Source organism: Carettochelys insculpta, chromosome 5 (genome assembly GCF_033958435.1).
Source record: "Carettochelys insculpta isolate YL-2023 chromosome 5, ASM3395843v1, whole genome shotgun sequence".
In the NCBI taxonomy this organism is placed as follows: domain Eukaryota; kingdom Metazoa; phylum Chordata; order Testudines; family Carettochelyidae; genus Carettochelys; species Carettochelys insculpta.
In genome coordinates this window covers 73603966-73621954 of record NC_134141.1, presented here as the reverse complement: position 1 = coordinate 73621954, position 17989 = coordinate 73603966, and the positions used below count along the sequence as shown (strand labels likewise).

The 17989-nt window shown below is 46.4% G+C and overlaps 1 protein-coding gene across 5 annotated transcripts in view; it reads right to left on the bottom strand.

Annotated features, from left to right (window-relative positions):
• The window catches only part of KIAA0825 (KIAA0825 ortholog), a 393823-nt gene that overhangs the window by 220046 nt on the left and 155788 nt on the right, over nt 1–17989 (bottom strand). For all 5 annotated transcript variants that reach the window (XM_074995322.1, XM_074995323.1, XM_074995321.1 and 2 more), the window contains 2 exons: nt 15104–15243; nt 11800–11988 (listed from right to left, as the gene is read on the bottom strand). In XM_074995322.1, coding sequence (XP_074851423.1) covers nt 11800–11988; nt 15104–15243 — 329 coding nt within the window. The remainder of the gene's footprint in view (nt 1–11799; nt 11989–15103; nt 15244–17989) is intronic.

The following is a 17989-nucleotide window of genomic DNA, read 5'->3' as shown; positions in this document are numbered from 1 at the left end:
GCACATTATAAAAGTGGGCAGTCAGAGATGGCTGGGAACCTGACTGGTTTTGGTGGTGGTGGTGATGTGGGGGGAGAAGGTGATAGGCAAGCTAATAGTAGATGTCCAGTGAAGGTACTTGATAGGAAAGCTGACCAGATAAATGTCTCAGAAAAGGACTTAAAAGGATGTGTTTGTTAAAGGAATAGGTGGCAGTTGGGGACTCCTATGATTGGTACAACAGGGAGCCAACCCCTCACCCCAATATTATAGCCCATTTTAACCCTTCTACAAGGGAGGTGAATGGTAAGGTTCCAACAATGGAAGTGGTGGAGGGACCTGGAGAGCAAAAGAGGGGTAGCTGGTGGAAGCCCCCTACCCCAATATGGTAAGGTTCTGGCAATGGATTTGCTAGAAAGACTTGAATGGCAAAAGAAGGTGAGCTGGTAAAAGCCTCCTGGGTAATTATAGAATAAATACGGGGTTAATCTGCACCATATACTTTTATCTGCTGGGTAGTCCCAGAAACAACAAACAACAAATAAATAAATAAATAAATAAATAAAGTTGCAGCAGTTAGACCCATATCAAAAGTCTCTCTTTTGGTGTAGCCAAACAATGACTGTCCTGCACCTATAAGTGTGGGGATGAATGAGACTGCAGGCTGTCTTGCTAGGCACATGGAGCGACTTCTTGTGGAGCTATCCATCTTGCCCAAACAGAGGAAAGGAGAAATTGCTTCCCTTCCCTCCTTTATTATTGTTTTGTTTCCATGTGGAGCTGAGACATATTTAAGCATTCCTCCCTTCCTGCTTCAGCCTACAGCATGTAAATGGAAGTCTTCAGGTGTCATTTAAACCTCTTAATTCTGGGGGATGAGTCAGTGTCAAGCAACCAAGCTGACCCCTTTTTCATCAGTGTTTCTTTCTCCTGGAGCTTTCAAGCACTCCTCCCCTTCATTTTTCCAGCCAACCAAACATCCTTTCTCCCTCTCCACTCTCGCTTAAATGTTCATGGAAGTCATAAGCACAGAACAGAGAATAGTATTTGACAATTAACCAAGCTGTTTGTTATAATTTAATTATAAAAAAGAAGAAAATATACTAGTGACAAAATGATGCTATTAAAAAAAAACGTTATCATTTAGCATAAAGTGATAAATTATATCCCACAAGTTAGTTATCTACAATTGTGTTTATATTGTGATATGGTGTATCAAGATGATCCAGGTCCATTCTTTCCCTTATTTTTAATATCTTAGAGAATTTACCATATTCTCCAGAAAAGGAACACTGCAGCTCGAGTCACCTAGCATGAAGTTCCTAGCTGAGGTTCCACCAGATCATGGAGTAGTAATTTTGAAAAGGATGTGTGGAAGCAGATCGCCACAAAGCCTCAAAATATAGAATTTTGACTGAGTAAAGGCCACTGCTATTTTACTAGCATGTCGAACTAAAATGAAAAGTGATTTTTGATGGGTGATGATGAAAGTAGAATGAAGAAAAAGAAGGTAAGAATGAGGCATATTAAAGAACCACAATCCAATCAACAAATAACTAGGCTGCAGAACAGATAAGAGTATATCCCAAAATGGAATTCAGCAGAATTGTCCTGCTGAAAAAACTGAGACATTTTCACAGAATCACAGGGCTGGAAGGGACCTCAGGAGGTCATCTAGTCCAGCCCCTTGCTTCAACCAGGATCAACCCCCACTAAGTCATCCCAGCCAGGACCTTGTCCAGCTGGGACTTAAGGGATGGAGAATCCACCACCTCTCTAGGCAACACATTCCAATGCTTCACCAATCACCTGGTGAAGTAGTTTTTCCTAATATCTAACCTACAACTTTCCCTCTTCAACTTCTGATCATTACTCCTTGTTCTGCCATCTGACACCACTCAGAACAGTTTCTCACCCTCCTTTTTAGAGCTCCACTTCAGGAAGATGAAGGCAGCTATTAAATCACCTCTAAGTCTTCTCTTCTGCAAACTAAACAAGCCCAAATCCCTCAGCCTATCCTCATAGGTCTTGTGCTCCAGACCCTTAATCATTTTTTTTGCCCTTCGCTGAACCTGGTCCAGCAAATCCACATCCTTTTTATACTGGGGGGGCCCAAAACTGGACACAATATTCCAGATGTGGCCTCACCAGTGCCAAATAAAGAGGAATAACTGCTTCTCTAGATCTGCTCTAAATGCTCCTCCTAATGCACCCTAGTATGCCGTTAGCCTCCTTGGCTACAAGGGGACACTGTTTACTCATAACCAGCCTTTCATCCACCATAACCCCGAAGTCCTTTTCCATTGTACTGCTGCTGAGCCAGTCGGTCCCCAACCTGTAACAATGCTTGGGATTCTTCCACCCCAGGTGCAGGACTCTACACTTCTCCTTATTGAACTGCATCAGATTTCTTTTGGCCCAGTCCTGCAATTTATCCAGGTCCCTCTGGATTCTCTCTCTACCCTCCAACGTATCTACCTCTCCCCCTAGTTTTGTGTCATCCGCAAACTTGCTGAGGGTGCAATCCAGTCCCTCATCCAGGTCATTAATAAAGATGCTGAAGAACACAAGCCTCAGAACCGAGCCTTGCAGCACTCCACTTGAAACAGACTACCATCCAGATATTGAGCCACTGACTACTACCCATTGGGCCCGACCATCAAGCCATCTTTCTAGCCATCTTATAGTCCAAGGATCCAATCCATATTTCCTTAACTTATGGACAAGAATGTGGTGGGAGACCATATCAAAAGCCTTGCTCAAGTCAAGGTATATCACATCCACTGACTTCCCCAAGTCTACAAAGCTTGTTACCTCATCATAGAAGCTAATCAGATTGGTCAGGCAGGACTTGCCCCTGGTGAATCCATGTTGGCTACTTTTGATCACTTTCCCCTCTTCCAAGTGCTCCAAAATGGATTCCTTGAGGATTCCCTCCATTATTTTCCCAGGGACAGAGGTAAGGCTGATGGGTCTATAGTTCCCTGGAGTGTCCTTCTTTCCTTTTTTAAAGATGGGCACTATGTTTGCCTTCTTCCAGTCATCTGGTATCTCCCCCGATCTCCAAGAGTCTTCAAGGATAATGGCCAAAGGTTCGGCAATGACCTCTGCCAATTCCCTCAGTACCCTGGGGTGAATTAAATCTAGACCCATGGACTTGTGCATATCTAGTTTTTCTAGATAGCTCAGAACTTGTTCCTTCCCCACAGATGGCTGCCCTCCATCTTCTCATACTGCATCGTCTAGGACCGTCATGGGGAAGTTGACTTTGTCCGTGAAGACTGAGGCAAAAAAAGCATTGGGTACTTCAGCTTTTCCCGCATCATCTGTCACTAGGTTACCTCCCTCATCCAGTAATGGCCCCACACCTTCTCTGATAACCTGTTTATTGTTCACATGCCTGTAGAAACCCTTCTTGTTACTCTTCACATCCCTTGCCAGCTGCAGTTTCAATTGTGCTTTCGCTTTCCTGATTACTGCCCGGCATTCTCCAGCCGTATGTTTATACTCCTCAGTCAACTGTCCACGTTTCCATTTCTTGTATGCATCCTTTTTGAATTTAAGCTGACTAAGGATTTCCCTGTTAAGCCAAGCTGGTTGCCGACCATGTTTGCATTTCTTATTACGCAGCGGGATTGTTTGTTCCTCTGCCTTCAGTAAGACTTTAAAATATTTCCAGTCCTCTTCAACTCTTTTCTCCTTCATCTTCATTTCCCAAGGGATCCTGCTCATCCGGTCTCTTTGGGAGTCAAAGTCTGCTCTTCTGAAATCAAGGGTCTGTATGTTACTGCTCACCCTTCTTTGTTTTGTCCGGACCCTGAAATCTACGATCTCATGGTCGCTGCAGCCCAGGTTCCCTCCCACTTCTATTTCTTCTACTATTTCACTTAATTCTGAATGGAGAAAGGTGACAGAAAGCAGTAGGGGAGATATTGCCATCACCGTTTCAGTCTGGGGGCCCTGTAGTGAAAAATCTGAGCCATGGTGTTTGGAAGCATAGTTCTACATTCTTGGAAGCATTTATACTGCAGCTGCCTTGATGAGACAGATTAGGGGCAATGCAAGGTTGGCATACTGTAGCAGTAATTTTTTGAAGAATAGGAGTAAGAGAGTTGTCCACTAAAATACATGGGATCCAAGCACTGGGTGCTTTAGTCTTTTCGTTGTCATATCCTTAGAACAGGGAAATTTGAACAGGTTCTTCTTAAGGCAGCATATTCTGTCTGATTGATAAAAAGAAAGGTTACCCACCGTAGTAACGGTGGTTCTTCGAGATGTGTCCCCGTGGGTGCTCCATATTAGGTGTCGGGCTCGCCCGGCGCCGCAGATCGGATCTTCCAAGCAGTTTCTGCCGGACCGCGCATGCGCCGGTGCGCGCCGCTCCCTTGCGTGCTCCTGGCCACGTGCGCGATCTGGTCCCCACCAGTTCCTTGACCAACCGCCTCGGATGCTCCTGCAAAACACTAAACAGAGATCCGAAGCGGGGAGGATGGGCGGGTAGTGGAGCACCCATGGGGACACATCTCAAAGAACCACCATTACTACGGTGAGTAACCTTTCTTTCTTCTTCAAGTGTCCCCGTGGGTGCTCCACATTAGGTGACTACCCAGCAGTAACCCAAGATAGGAGATGGGTAATCGGATTATGTGCAGCTTGTCCCTGAGAGGACAGCTGTCGAGAGACGGGTATCCTCTTGGAATACCCTGTGAAGGGTGTAATGTTTGGCGAAGGTGTCATAGGATGAACAGGTCGCCGCTCTGCAAATGTCTTTTAGCGCAACGCCCTTGAAAAAGGCTGTTGATGCCGCCACCGCCCTAGTGGAATGAGCCCTGGGTGTGGCCAGTAAAGGAGTCTTTTTGAGTTCGTAGCACATTTTTATGCAGGATACGATGTGTTTCGAGATTCTCTGCGAAGAGAGACCTTCTCCTTTCGATTTGGGAGCGAGAGAGACTAGGAGTCTATCCGTTTTCCGGAAGGACTTGGTCCTGTCTATATAGAAGGCTAGCGCCCTCCTCACGTCCAAGAGGTGTAGGCGCGCCTCTTTGTTAGAGTTATGACGCTTTGGATAAAACGAGGGTAAAACAATAGGTTCGTTAATGTGAAACTCAGAAGAAACTTTAGGATCAAAGGCTGGATGCAGCCGTATGGTTACCGCCTCTTTGGAAAAAACAGTGCAGGGTGGCGTTGCCATAACTGCCGCAAGCTCGCTCACCCTGTGAGCTGACGTGATTGTGAGAAGAAAGGTCGTCTTTATCGTAAGGAGGCGGAGGGAAACCGTGGCCAAAGGCTCGAATGGTGGTCCCGTTAGCACATTAAGCACCAGGTCCAAGTTCCACGAAGGTGGAAGCGGTTTTCGAGGGGGGTATAGGTTTACCAACCCTTTGAGGAACCTGGTAACCATGGGATGGGCGAACACCGTGTGCCCTTCCTCTTCGTGTCTGAACGCCGAAATGGCGGCAAGGTGGACCTTTAACGAGGATAGTGAGAGTCCTCCTCTCTTGAGGTCCAGTAAATACTCTAATATTACAGGTATAGGCACCGAAAGGGGGGCTAGCTGTTTGGTAGAACACCATGCCATGAAGCGAGTCCATTTCTGCTTGTAGGTCTTCCTGGTGGAAGTCCTCCTGCTACTTTCTAGGACTTGTTGCACTTCCTCCATACATGTGCTCTCTAGGGAGCTGAGCCATGGATTAACCACGCTTGTAGTCGCAGGCCTTGGGGGTGCGGATGCACTATGGACCCCTGGGCTTGCGTGAGCAGATCCGGCGCCACCGGGAGGGGCATCGGTGGATGGTCCGACATGCACAGGAGTAGGGGGAACCATTGCTGTCGATCCCACCTTGGGACTATCAGGATCATTCAGGCTCCTTCCCTCCTGGCTTTCTGCAAGACTTTGTGGATCAGCACTGTGGGAGGAAAAGCGTAAAGCAGGGGGCTCCTCCAGGAGATCACGAATGCGTCCCCCAGGGATCCCCGTCCCAGTCCTGCCCTGGAGCAAAATCGTGGGCACTTCTTGTTGTATTGAGTGGCAAACAGGTCTATCTGGGGAAAGCCCCATGCGTGAAAAATCGGTCGTAGCAGATCGGGACGGATCTGCCACTCGTGCATGAGTGCGAAACGCCTGCTCAGCTGCTCTGCCTTCACATTGTGAGCGCCTGGTAAGTATGAGGCTTTCAAGATTATATTGTTGGCGATGCACCAGTTCCATAACAGGACTGCTTCCGCACATAAGGCATGGGACCGAGCTCCTCCTTGCCGATTTATATAAAACATGGTGGAGGTATTGTCTGTACTGATCCCGACTACTTTGCCTTGTATATGGTCTCGAAAGTGTCTGCTAGCATTGAACACTGCTCTGAGCTCCAGTATATTTATGTGCAGTGACTGTTCCATGGAGGACCACAGCCCTTGAGTCACCTCTTTGCCCATGTGTGCTCCCCACCCTATGAGGGAGGCATCTGTAGTAAGAAAAACAGATATTTGTGGTTGGTGGAAGGGTACCCCTGTTAGCAAGTTCTTGGGGTTTACCCACCATTGCAGGGATTTGCGCACCTCTGCTGTGGGCGACACCACCCTGTGAACGGTGTGTGCTGCCGGTTTGTATACGCTCGTCAGCCAGTGCTGCATGCTGCGCATGTGTAACCTGGCGTTCTGTACTACGAACGTCGCTGCTGCCATGTGGCCCAGCAGCTGTAAGCACGTCAGGACCGGCACCATAGGGCTGAAGGTGATGACTTGCACGAGGGAGCCGATGGCCCAAAAGCGAGTCTCTGGTAGATACACTCTTGCTGTAATAGAATTTATGCGTGCCCCTATGAACTCTATGTCCTGTGTGGGGTCTATCTTTGATTTTGCCAGATTGATAACCAGGCCGAGCGAAGAGAACGTGCCTGCTGTGACGCGTATCATGCGTAGTACCTCCTCCTTCAAGGCCCCTTTGAGTAGGCAGTCGTCCAGATACGGGAATATAAATACCCCCTGTCTGTGCAGGTCGGCTGACACCACTGCCAAGGTCTTGGTGAAGACTCTGGGGGCCGAGGAGAGGCCAAACGGTAGGACCTTGTATTGAAAATGTTCTTTGCCTGCCATGAACCGGAGGAATCGTCGGTGAGCCGGATGGATAGTTATGTGAAAATACGCGTCTTGTAAGTCGAGGGCTGCGAACCAATCTCCATCGTCTAGTGCCGTAAGGATGGAGGCAATTGTGATCATCCGAAAGCGTTGTTTGCGCAGGTACCGGTTGAGGCCTCGAAGATCTAAGATGGGCCTCCAGCCTCCTGTCTTTTTCTCCGTGAGGAAGTACCTCGAGTAGAACCCTTTCCCTTGCAGTTGCTCCGGCACTCTTTCCACTGCCCCTATGAGCATGAGATGGTCTACCTCCTGCTTGAGCCTCGCTACGTGGGAGGCCTCCTGGAGGTGGGGCCTGGGTGGAGGTCGTGGCGGTGGGAGTGACTGGAAGGGGATGGCGTACCCCGTGGCTATGATCTCCAGCACCCATTTGTCTGTGGTGATCCTTTGCCACTGGTCGTAGAATGGTCAGAGGCGATGGTGGAATAACCGCTTCGGATGACCTTGTGCGATGGTAGTGATGGCGCAGCCCTGGATCTGTGTGTCAAACTTGTGGCCTTTGGCCCTGCCCCGAGGATGCACGGCTCTGTTGGGAATGTCGCCTGGGAGTTCTGTACTGCTGGTGCTGTTGATGTCGCCCTTGCTTGTAACCCCTGTGGTACTGGGGACGCTGTTGCTGGTACTGGTACCGTCTTTGTTGAGGGTAGTACTTTTTCTTTCTGCATGGAGGGGTTTAAATCCCCAGGGTCCTAAGTGTGGCTCTTGAATCTTTACTGGAATGAAGGACCGAGTCAGTTGATTCAGCAAACAGCTTCTGCGAGTCGAAGGGAAGATTGACTATCTTTGCCTGCAGATCCCTCGGTATACCTGAAGTCTGGAGCCAGGACTCCCTTCGCATCACCACTGCCGTAGCTGTGGAGCGTGCTGCTGTGTCCGCAACATCCAGGGCGATCTGAACTCCCGTCCTCAAGGCCGCGTAGCCTTCTTGCACGATAGCCTTGAGCACTGGTTTCTTGTCCTCTGGAAGCGAGTCCATGAGGGAGGTTAACCTAGTGTAGTTGTCGAAATTATGGTTCGCTAGATGCGCTGCATAATTTGCCATTCGCAACAGTTGAGTGGAGGAGGAGTAGACCTTTCTGCCGAACAGCTCTTGCTTCTTGGCATCTTTGTCTGTTCCCCCTGTCTTGAATTGAGATGTCTTTAATCTTTGTTGCGACGACTCCACCACCAAGGAATTTGGCTGTGGGTGGCTGAACAGGAACTCCATGCCCTTCGCCGGCACGAAGTATTTCTTATCCGCTCTCTTGTGGACAGGCGGAATAGTCGCAGGGGTCTGCCATATCATAGTGGCGGACTCCAAGATTGCTTCATCAAGCGGTATTGCTATTTTGGAGGAGGCCGGATGTCTCAGATTTTTGAGGAGCTTATGATGTTTCTCTTGCACCTCTGCTGTCTGGATGCCTTGCGTGAAGGCCACCCTCTTAAACAGCTCTTGAAACTGTTTGAGATCATCCCGAGGATGGACGTCCCCCAGGGCCGTAGCCTCGTCCGGGGAGGAGAGCGAGGAACCACTGGGGTACGCCTCTCTGGACCCTTCCGGTTCCTGTTGGTGATGGTACATCCGCTCGCTGGAAGCTTGCAGGGGAAAATCTCGGGGTTCCATAACCAGTTCCCCCTGAGATACTTGAGTCTCTGTCCCCGTTTGCGATTGCCCTCGGGGATACGGGACCATCTGTGGGGATCTTTCCCTGGTAGATTGCTGGTGGTGTCTATGCCCCGCGTGATAAGGGCGACCATGGCAGCATGGGCACTGTTCTTGGGAAGGTGACCTAGACCACTCCCTTGCCGCATACCCTCTGCGTCTGGGGGAGCGAGATCGTCGAGAGACCTGGGACACTGGAGAGAGCGATTTGTGATAGTACTCCAGCGGCTCAAACCCCAGGAAGGGTGAAGGTGGTCCCAGCCAGGGCGAGGCTGGTTGTAAAAATGGAGACGGGGGCTCCGGGTAGGCTAGGGGGAACCCCTGCCTTCTAGTTGGAGTCTGCAGCATGAGCGGAGGGCTGAGGGAAAGCAACTCTGCAGCCCTGTCTGGAGAGGGGCTGCGGTGCCGTGTTTTGTGTGCAGCCTTCCCCCTCCCTTGAGGGGGTAGCTCCGCCCCCTGACGTGTAGGGGATCTCGGCCCCGTCCGCGCCATGCTCGGCACGCTTATGGGTGGTGCCGCACGGGCGGTGTCCTCCGGTGCCTGCAGGCTGCATGCCTGCGCGCTCTGCACTGCCGGTTCCCCGGGGGTCGGTGCCGCTGCTTGTGGTGCCGCCGGTACTGGCGCTTGTTTAGCCACCACCCTGCCTGCGGTGCAGGGCGGCTGTTTGATTATTGGAGGCTGAGCCGCCTGTACGTGGCTCTCTGTGCCGCCGCCGATCAGCTGTTGCTGCGGCTGGGGGCTGTGCGCTCCTCCCGTCCCGCTCGCTGTTGCTGCCGGCAGGGATCGGGCTGGGGAGACTTTCCTCCATTTTTGCGCTGATGGGGTGAGGGAGGCAGCTTTCCTTTTATGGGCCCCGGAGGGTCCCTCCTGCTGTGGCCGCTCCGGCATGTCTGGCTGGAGGGCCTTGTCGAAGAGCAGCATTTTAAGCCGCATCTCCCTGTCCTTCCTTGCTCTGGCTGTTAATTTTGCACAGAAGGAGCATTTCTGCGTGACATGGGACTCCCCTAGGCACCTTATGCAGTGACTGTGCCCATCAGACACTGGCATTGCCTCTCGGCAAGACTCACATTTCTTGAATCCTGAAGAGGACATTGTTGGTGAGTCTTTCAGTTGTTAATGGGGTACTTAGCATCTTCTCTGTGCTGTTTTCCCCCTCCCCTATAGCCTGCCGCGGCAGGAGGGCTAATGGCCCTCGGCTCCTGGCGTCCGGTGCTCCGCTTGTTACTAGGACTGGACTGAATGCCGTCCCGCTTGTTGTTTCTTTTTTTTTTTTTGAAAATAACAACTGGCTAACTTAACAGTAGCCTAAGAACTTGAAAACTTTAAAGAAAAACAGTTAAAACCATTGAATACGCTAACTTGGCCGTAGCCTAGTCGGATTCCGTCTGCAGCCGACGGCGGTTAAGAGGAACTGGCGGGGACCGGATCGCGCACGTGGCTAGGAGCGCGCAAGGGAGCGGCGCGCACCGGCACATGCGTGGTCCGGCAGAAACTGCTTGAAAGATCCGATCTGCAGCGCCGGGCAAGCCCGACACCTAATGTGGAGCACCCACGGGGACACTCGAAGAAGAAGATGGTGTTATTGACAGCTAGGATTTTTCTCTCTCTTTTTGTTATCTGTCCTGTTCTCCTTTTTCCTTCCTGTCTTTCCTCTTTTGCTATTATTATCTCTCTCCTCATTCATTTTTCTATTGTACTCTCTTTCCACTGTGTGTCTGTTCTTTCATCCCCTTAGTATTTTGGGTTAGTGGAAGCTTCTACATAATTTAACTCTCTTCACTGGTTCTGAAATCAACCAGAGGACTTTGTCCAACCTTTTTTCACCTGTCCAGAAGGACAAAGGTATGCTTCCATCCCTTTCTCAGTCTTATGCCTCCACATTAAGACTCTCCAGGAAATTTCTACATATCTCCACCTGTCTTCCCTCTTTGAAACCCAACAACCTCTATGCCTTTCTGCTTCTCTCCTCCCTCTGTGCCTCAGGCCATCCAGTCTCTCCTGCAGCTCACTCAGTCTTGGGGATCATCTGAGCACCTCCACCTGTTTGACAGTCATTATCCTCGTTCGGGGGTCTCTAACGTATGGCTCTGGAGCCACATGCAGCTCTTTAACGACTTCTGTGTGGTTCCCAATGCTATAATTTGGACGAACATCTAAAATCCAAACAGTGAACAACTCATATCTAATTAGCAAATGATATGTGATCTTGAAATGTTGGATAATTCCCCCTTTAATATGTGCAGTGCACTGTTCTTAAAATTAGGGTTATAAAAAGTATGCGTTGACATTCTTTATTAAGGACTCTCTCATATATACATACCTTGCTGCTCTTGAATTGAGTTGTTTACTGAATTCAAAAACATGTTTCTTCTTGCTTTTTTGGTTGCCAACCCTGCCCCTCCTTATTCTTACTCTCCCCTTCACAAAGTCTCCAGTCTGCCAGCTTTCTTTTACTTAGTGCCTCACCACTCCCCCTTCTGGGCACCAGATAGAAAAAGAAGGTATCGGTTTACTCCCATTCTCAGGGGGTCCTAAACCCTCACATTTTGGAAATCAGCAGTGGCCTCCCATTGCTGTCCTAGATAGGGCATCTCTCCCTGTCTATTGACAACTGGGAGCCCTTCTCCCTTTGCATCACCAAACACAAACAAGCATCCTTACTGCCCTGCCCATGGCAATTCTCCCCTTTTCTTTATTCCCTTTTCTTCTTTTACGAAAGTTAGAGGTGAAGGTATGACACTGGTACCTATGTTAGATAAGCAGGAACAGAGAAATATAGCATTCAGCAGTTATAGGTGGTATTTACTGCTTGCTGCTTGGGCCCTCCTAGGCTCAGAAAAGTTCTCATTACCTAAGGACAGAAGTAAACACTTGAAAATTGGACTCCCACTGTTTTCTATGACCACAAATACTATATCCATCAAGATATCCACTGTATCTACAATCGCTGATGAGGCATTAGACAATGAAAGTACTATCAGTACATATCTGAAAATGAACAAGATTAAACACTTGCATTAAAATGATTATTTCACTAATTATTTTCATACCTGACATATTGTATAAGCTATCCCATATTTGCTCTTTTTCGATGTAGCTCTCAAGAACATTACCAAGTGATTTAGGTGACAAAGTGCAATAAGACAACACTGTGAAAATGGCTTCAGTCAAACTCGGCTCTTTGTTATTTATCTGTTTTATGCAGGAACTTTGTTCATCACATTTTGATACTTCAGTTTCTTGAAAATAAATAAAACACTGGTAAGTAGAATGTCCAATTAATTCCACTGAGGGAAATAGAAAGTGTTAGTCAAAACAAACTAAAAACTGTATTTGAACTACATTTCAAAAACACAATACATTTACAAACACTGAAAGCTTTCACATGACAACATTGACTACTTATGTTTCCTTAAGTTATACCCAAGTCATTAAAATATATCAGAAGTACTTTTAGAAAATACAGTATATGCCTCCTTTAAATAAAAATAAAATTAGAATTTGATTATTCATTATGCATAAACAAAAACAGCGGTGATAAGTACAGTGGTATTTCTGTTAGTTGTAGGATTACCATCCAGACTTTACTTGTCGCTTGGGTAATTTTATTATCAATGTAGTAGTAAAATGTAATCACATAAATCGTTTGGTTAATATGCAGCTCAAATGAGATGGCAGTTTCAGACCTCTCTCAATCACTAAAGTTTTGTTTTATAATTTCTTATGATAATTAATAATCTACCCAAGACAAAGTCTCTGTCCTGTAAAGACACCCAGGCCAGTATTTTCAAAAGTGACTAGTGATTTTGACACCTTAAAAGGGATTTTATTTTCAGAGGCATACTGCTCACCATTCTCTTTACGTTAACTCAAGTTGGACACACAAAATCTCTAGCCACTTCTGAAAATCTTGGTTTCAGAGATCTTTATCACTGTGATTTATGTGAATGTGGATTATTTTTTGTAAAATAGGAGGGAACATAAAGTTGCAAAGAAAGGGTTGGGAAATTATGCCTTACTCCTCACAACCCAGTTGTGATATAGGGTAGCCAAATTCTCCTATGAGATATGAGGTTTTGTGAAATTCAGTTTTATTTCACCTTGCTCCAATTACTTTTCTTTGAATATTAAATACTCAGTGACATGAAGTGGTTGAAAAAAATCATAACTTTTTAAAAAATAATAAATGTTGTATCTGTTTCTCTGTCTCATAGGTTTTGAATCTTTAGGGTTCATATTTTGAAACTTTTTTCCACAGCTGTGAGAGACAGAAACTTACTCTTTTAAAATGAAAACTTAGATTTTTATCTACTCACATGCTTCCAACATCAAATACTGAGAGAGACCCATAATAAAATAATGAGAATTGGCAACAATGTGCGACCCACAGCTCCATGCGCTCCCTACCCCTCTCCCATTTTCAAGAATTGATCTTGAACACTTCTGCTTTTTTGGATGGTTCTTACACTGGCTACATAAGAAACATCCAACCCCTAATTAGGAAGTACTGTATTAAGAGGAACTTGTGGCCTGTGCAATATGTGGGTCAGATTACATAACCTCACTAGTCTCTTCTGGCCTTGGAATCCATGAAAATCTACAAAGCCATAGGAGGACAGTGGGGATTACAACATAGCTCTACGTACTTATATACTTAATGTTTCTTTCCTATATCAAATTTATAACGTAGAGAATGTGGTCGGTTATACCAGCACATATTTAATAAAACAGAAATTACTCTAGAAGAAAAACACTGTAACAGGTTTCAATGTTACGCAAAACAGTTCATCAGTGTTATTGTAGTTAACATAGTTCTACGGCATATACAAACAACATCATCATTTGTAACTCTAAGCAGCATATATTCTCCTGAAGCTCACGGGGCTGGTCAGTCAATATATTAATAAATTCTGTCACTTCATCCTTGTGATAATGAACCAGCTAGTAAAATTCAATAGTGGATAACACCAGGGTAAGAATATTATCCTGATCAAACATTTGTCAGTCTTTGTAAAAGATGACAGGTATTTGAATAGGTAAGTGAATGCAGTTCAGCACTCAATAAAAAGCCTAACAGAAGTTGAACCAATGCTGTGCTTCTGACAAATGTAAGACCACTTTAAAATGACAGAAGTAAATTACGTTATGTTTAATAGTATATGAACATAATATTTTCTGTTTGATAAGGTATGAGATGATCCTTTGCAAAAGAATGATGAAAACTGATTTTTAACAAAATATAGTTCAACGTTACAGCACACATTATGCCAAATCAGTAAATATATCATGAACTATTCAGCAATTTGATTCCTTTATTTGAAAGCTAGTAAAGTGCTAGATGTGATAATAATGTTTATTATTTTCAAACACAGTAATAGTGCAATAAAAGATGAAAGCCTGTGTAGAATCATTCTTTCACTTGTTTTCTTATTTCTCTCATAATTACATACCTTTAACTATTAAATATGAGGAAGAATACAGCTGTAGTTTACAGTAACATAAACACATGCAATTTCTTAAGCCAGTGCTCCTCAACCAGTGTGCCGCGAAGCAGCACTTAGCATGCCTCAGAATCACTTGCTGGGAGTGCCATCTGCTGCTGTGCACAGGCACCCTGCCTCTGGTGATGGTGGCAACAGCGGTGGCTCTGGGAAGGCAGCAGTGGTGATAGGAGCTCTACTTTAAGTTAAGCAGGAGCTCAGCATTAAGTTAGGGTGTCAGCGGGGGTGCGGCTGGGGGTTTCTGGCTCTGGGGAATGGATGGAGGATTGGGTTATAGTGGGGAGCTGGGGCAGCCTGGCTCTGGGGGGTGGGGGAGGGCATTGAGTTAGTGTGGGGGGGCCTGGGGGGCCTGGCTATGGGGGAGGGGGAAGGAATTCATTATATATATTGGGTGTGACATGAAATTATAACGCGTGCTGAAGTGTACCACGAGGAGATAAAAGTTATTGAGCACTGTCTTAAGTAACATCTCTTAGTGTTTCAATGTTGAAAGCATGTGACCCTTTAGAATCCTAACTCTGACTAGCTTTTTTTTTTTCCAGGCAAAAGCTATTTAAATAAGTTTTGTTACCAAAACTCTGAAAAATTCAAATTCAAATCCAAATCATTAATTTCTTTTCAAAAGCAAACTGATTTGAAGTTGTGCAGATTGACTGCAATTCTCTTAGGAGAAAGTGATAAAGGATTCTTTATCACTTTCCCCACTTTTCAATATTTGTCCCTCTGATAAATAGATGAATAATGATACACATAGACAGTTGGCATCCTTCCATCAATATTCAACCAGTGAAAAATGTAGCAAAACTGTATTTGTATATCCTTGCTGCCATTCTTACAACGTACAGATACTTACTTGAACTTCTCAATAAAATGTTCACTAAGAGACAATCTTGATGTAGCAGTGCTTCCAAAAGTAAGTTCCAATTACAATACGGTTGGGATAAGAGCAGTTTCAGTTGACCCTGGGTTGCCATTTCTCCAGTTGATGGAGTCCTTTCAAAATGCAAGATAAAGACAGAATAATGTAGTTAATTTATCTATGAAATTAATAGCCTTAAAGTGCAGATGTAATGCTAACTCCTTTAAATGTCAATTCCTCCCAGATTACTCAGAAAATGCTTTCATGCTTGCTTACTTTAAGGCTGCTCAGGGAAGGAATTACATTTAATCTCAACTAGCTAAAAGCAAATTAACATTTGGTAGTCTGCCAAATTTATAACTGATATAAAGTAACCTCACTTATCTCTTTCATGGAGCCATGCATGTTCTCGTTCCATGAGGCAAAAATGAATTTTTGCGCTTGAATAAATTTGAGGTTATTATAATTTAGTACAGTGTTACATTAATTGTTTAGCATAAGACTATAAAATGTATGAAATCCAATATAAGTGGATAAATAACAAAACCAGTGAAAATGTTAACAGGAGTATGTAATGGGGTATTACTTTAGCTGTTCTTTCAATGTAAAAGATATTTTTCTAAGTTCGGCAAAATACATATGCAAAATAAGATATGTTCTACTAACTGGTATGCCCGCAAAGAGCCCTACATAAAGATAGTGGTTCAAATCTGAGGTCATTTTGATCACAGATTTCCTGAGATACAATCCTTTAAAATGACCTGTTTTAAAATATTTATCCTCTGAAAAACAGCTGAGTACGTATTATGATCAGGACCCAAACAAATTTACAACACACAATTTAACTTGAGCTCAACTAATGAACACCACCAAGCTCCAGCTTCAAAATGCAAAAAATAAGTTGATTGACTTTTAGTTTGATTCTACAGTGTGATGCACATTACTGCTACAAGCAAATTTTCAGATTGGAGCTGCCATCTTCCTCACTCTCAGTGCCCCAGCTGACCCCAACAGTAGAGCCAGAGCTCCTGGCTCAGTATGACAGGGGAAGGAATAACTCTCAACACCCCAGCCATTCCCCCTCACTGCTGGACAGCTGCTTGGTCCCCAGTCTGCTTTCTGGCACCTCTGCCTGCCCTAGGGTTGTGTGTCTTGCTCTGTCAGGATGCAGGGTTGCCAACCCTCCCAGTTTTGCCAGGAGTTTCTCGGAATCAGGCACAATCTCCCAGATGCCCCTGAAGACAAACTGGACATTGGCTGCTAAAAGTCCGGTGATACAGCAGGAGTAAGGCTGGATCCCTGCCTGTCCTGACCTGTACCACTCCAGCAGCAGCTGGCACACCCCTTCCTGTGGCCCCTGAGGGGACAGCAGGGGGTCTCTGACTTTTGCCCCAACCCCAAGTGACTACTCTATAGCTCCCATTGGCTGGAAACCACAGACAATGGTAGCTGTTGGGGTGGTGCTTGCAGACAGGGACAGCATATGACACCATCTGCCACCCACCCCCTCCCACCTAGGGGCCACAGGAACATGCTAGACATTTCCAGGAAAGGCACTGGGCAAGGACAGGCAGGGAGGCTTAGCCCTCCCCCACCCTTCCCCCAACCCACCCTTCACCTCTACAAACTGGGACTTGGAGCTGCCGCAGGAAGAGCTGCCCAGCTGGAGTCCCTCATGAATCCCTGTCCTCTGTTCCACCGAGTGTCCTCACACAGCCCACAACTCGCATCCCTTCTCACACTCCCTATCCCTCCTGCACCAGCTCTGAGTCCCCTCCTGCACCTAAACTCCCTCCCAGAGCCCAGACCTTCTCCAGCAACCAAGCTCCCAGCCTCAACCCTGAAATCCTGGCCATTCCAAACTCCTTCCAGAGCGCACCCCCACCTTAACTCTAAACCCCTGCCCCCAGGCTTGGCCCAGAGCCCCCTCCCACACTCCAAACCTTCGGCCCCATCCCCAAGCCTACACCCCTTCTTATACCCTGAAACCCTTGACCCATCCCAAACAAAGTGAGTGAGGTTCAGGGATAGTGACTGATGCAGTTGGATGGGCCTCAAAGAAGGTGCGAGGCAGGTGTGGGGCCTTGGAGAAGTGGTGGACCAGGTGGTGGAGCAAGAGTGTTTGGATTTATGTGATTAGACAGCTGACAAGCCTATCAGAACCATGAGTGGGAGCCATGCCCAAAACCTCCACAGTGAGGAGAAGCCAGAGTCACCACCACAGGAGGCTGCAGGGCAGATTTTTGGGTCGGCCCCCACTTGTTGCTGTAATGGTGCACACAGCACAGATGCCCCTTTACATGCAATGTCCGGGAGGGCAGGGGAGTCTTGGGACAAGGATAAGAGTATGGGACGGGGGGGAAGGAGCAGGGCTCCTGGCTCAGTAACGCTGGTAGAGAGATGATTTCCAGTACCTAAGAGGCCTGCAGCTGCCTCCCATCTGTCAGCTTTGCTTCCTTTTCCAGGCAAGCTCCACACAGCAGCATGTAGGAACTGGCGTATGAATGGAGTAAATGCTCAACCTGGTAGCAAAGGCTCAACTGCTCCTCAGCTGCGTAGAACTCTTGAATACATTTGGAAGATTTCCAGGACACAAATCAAGTTGAGGGTCAAGTATAACACACAGGACCCTCAGCCCTGCAAGGCCCTGGGACTCCAGGTTAGCACAACTTGTGTGTGGATGCAAGGAAATTTAGGCTTCAATCTGGGTTCAAGCCTGGCCTTACATTACTGTGTAGACATACTGTTAGTTTGGCCACAGTAGTATGCAAGACTTTAGAACAAAATATGAAGAAAAAAATAATTAAATGAATAGAGTTAAAGGGGATGAAATCCAGAAAAGGTTTACCAAAAGTGGATCATACCTTACTAACCTGATTT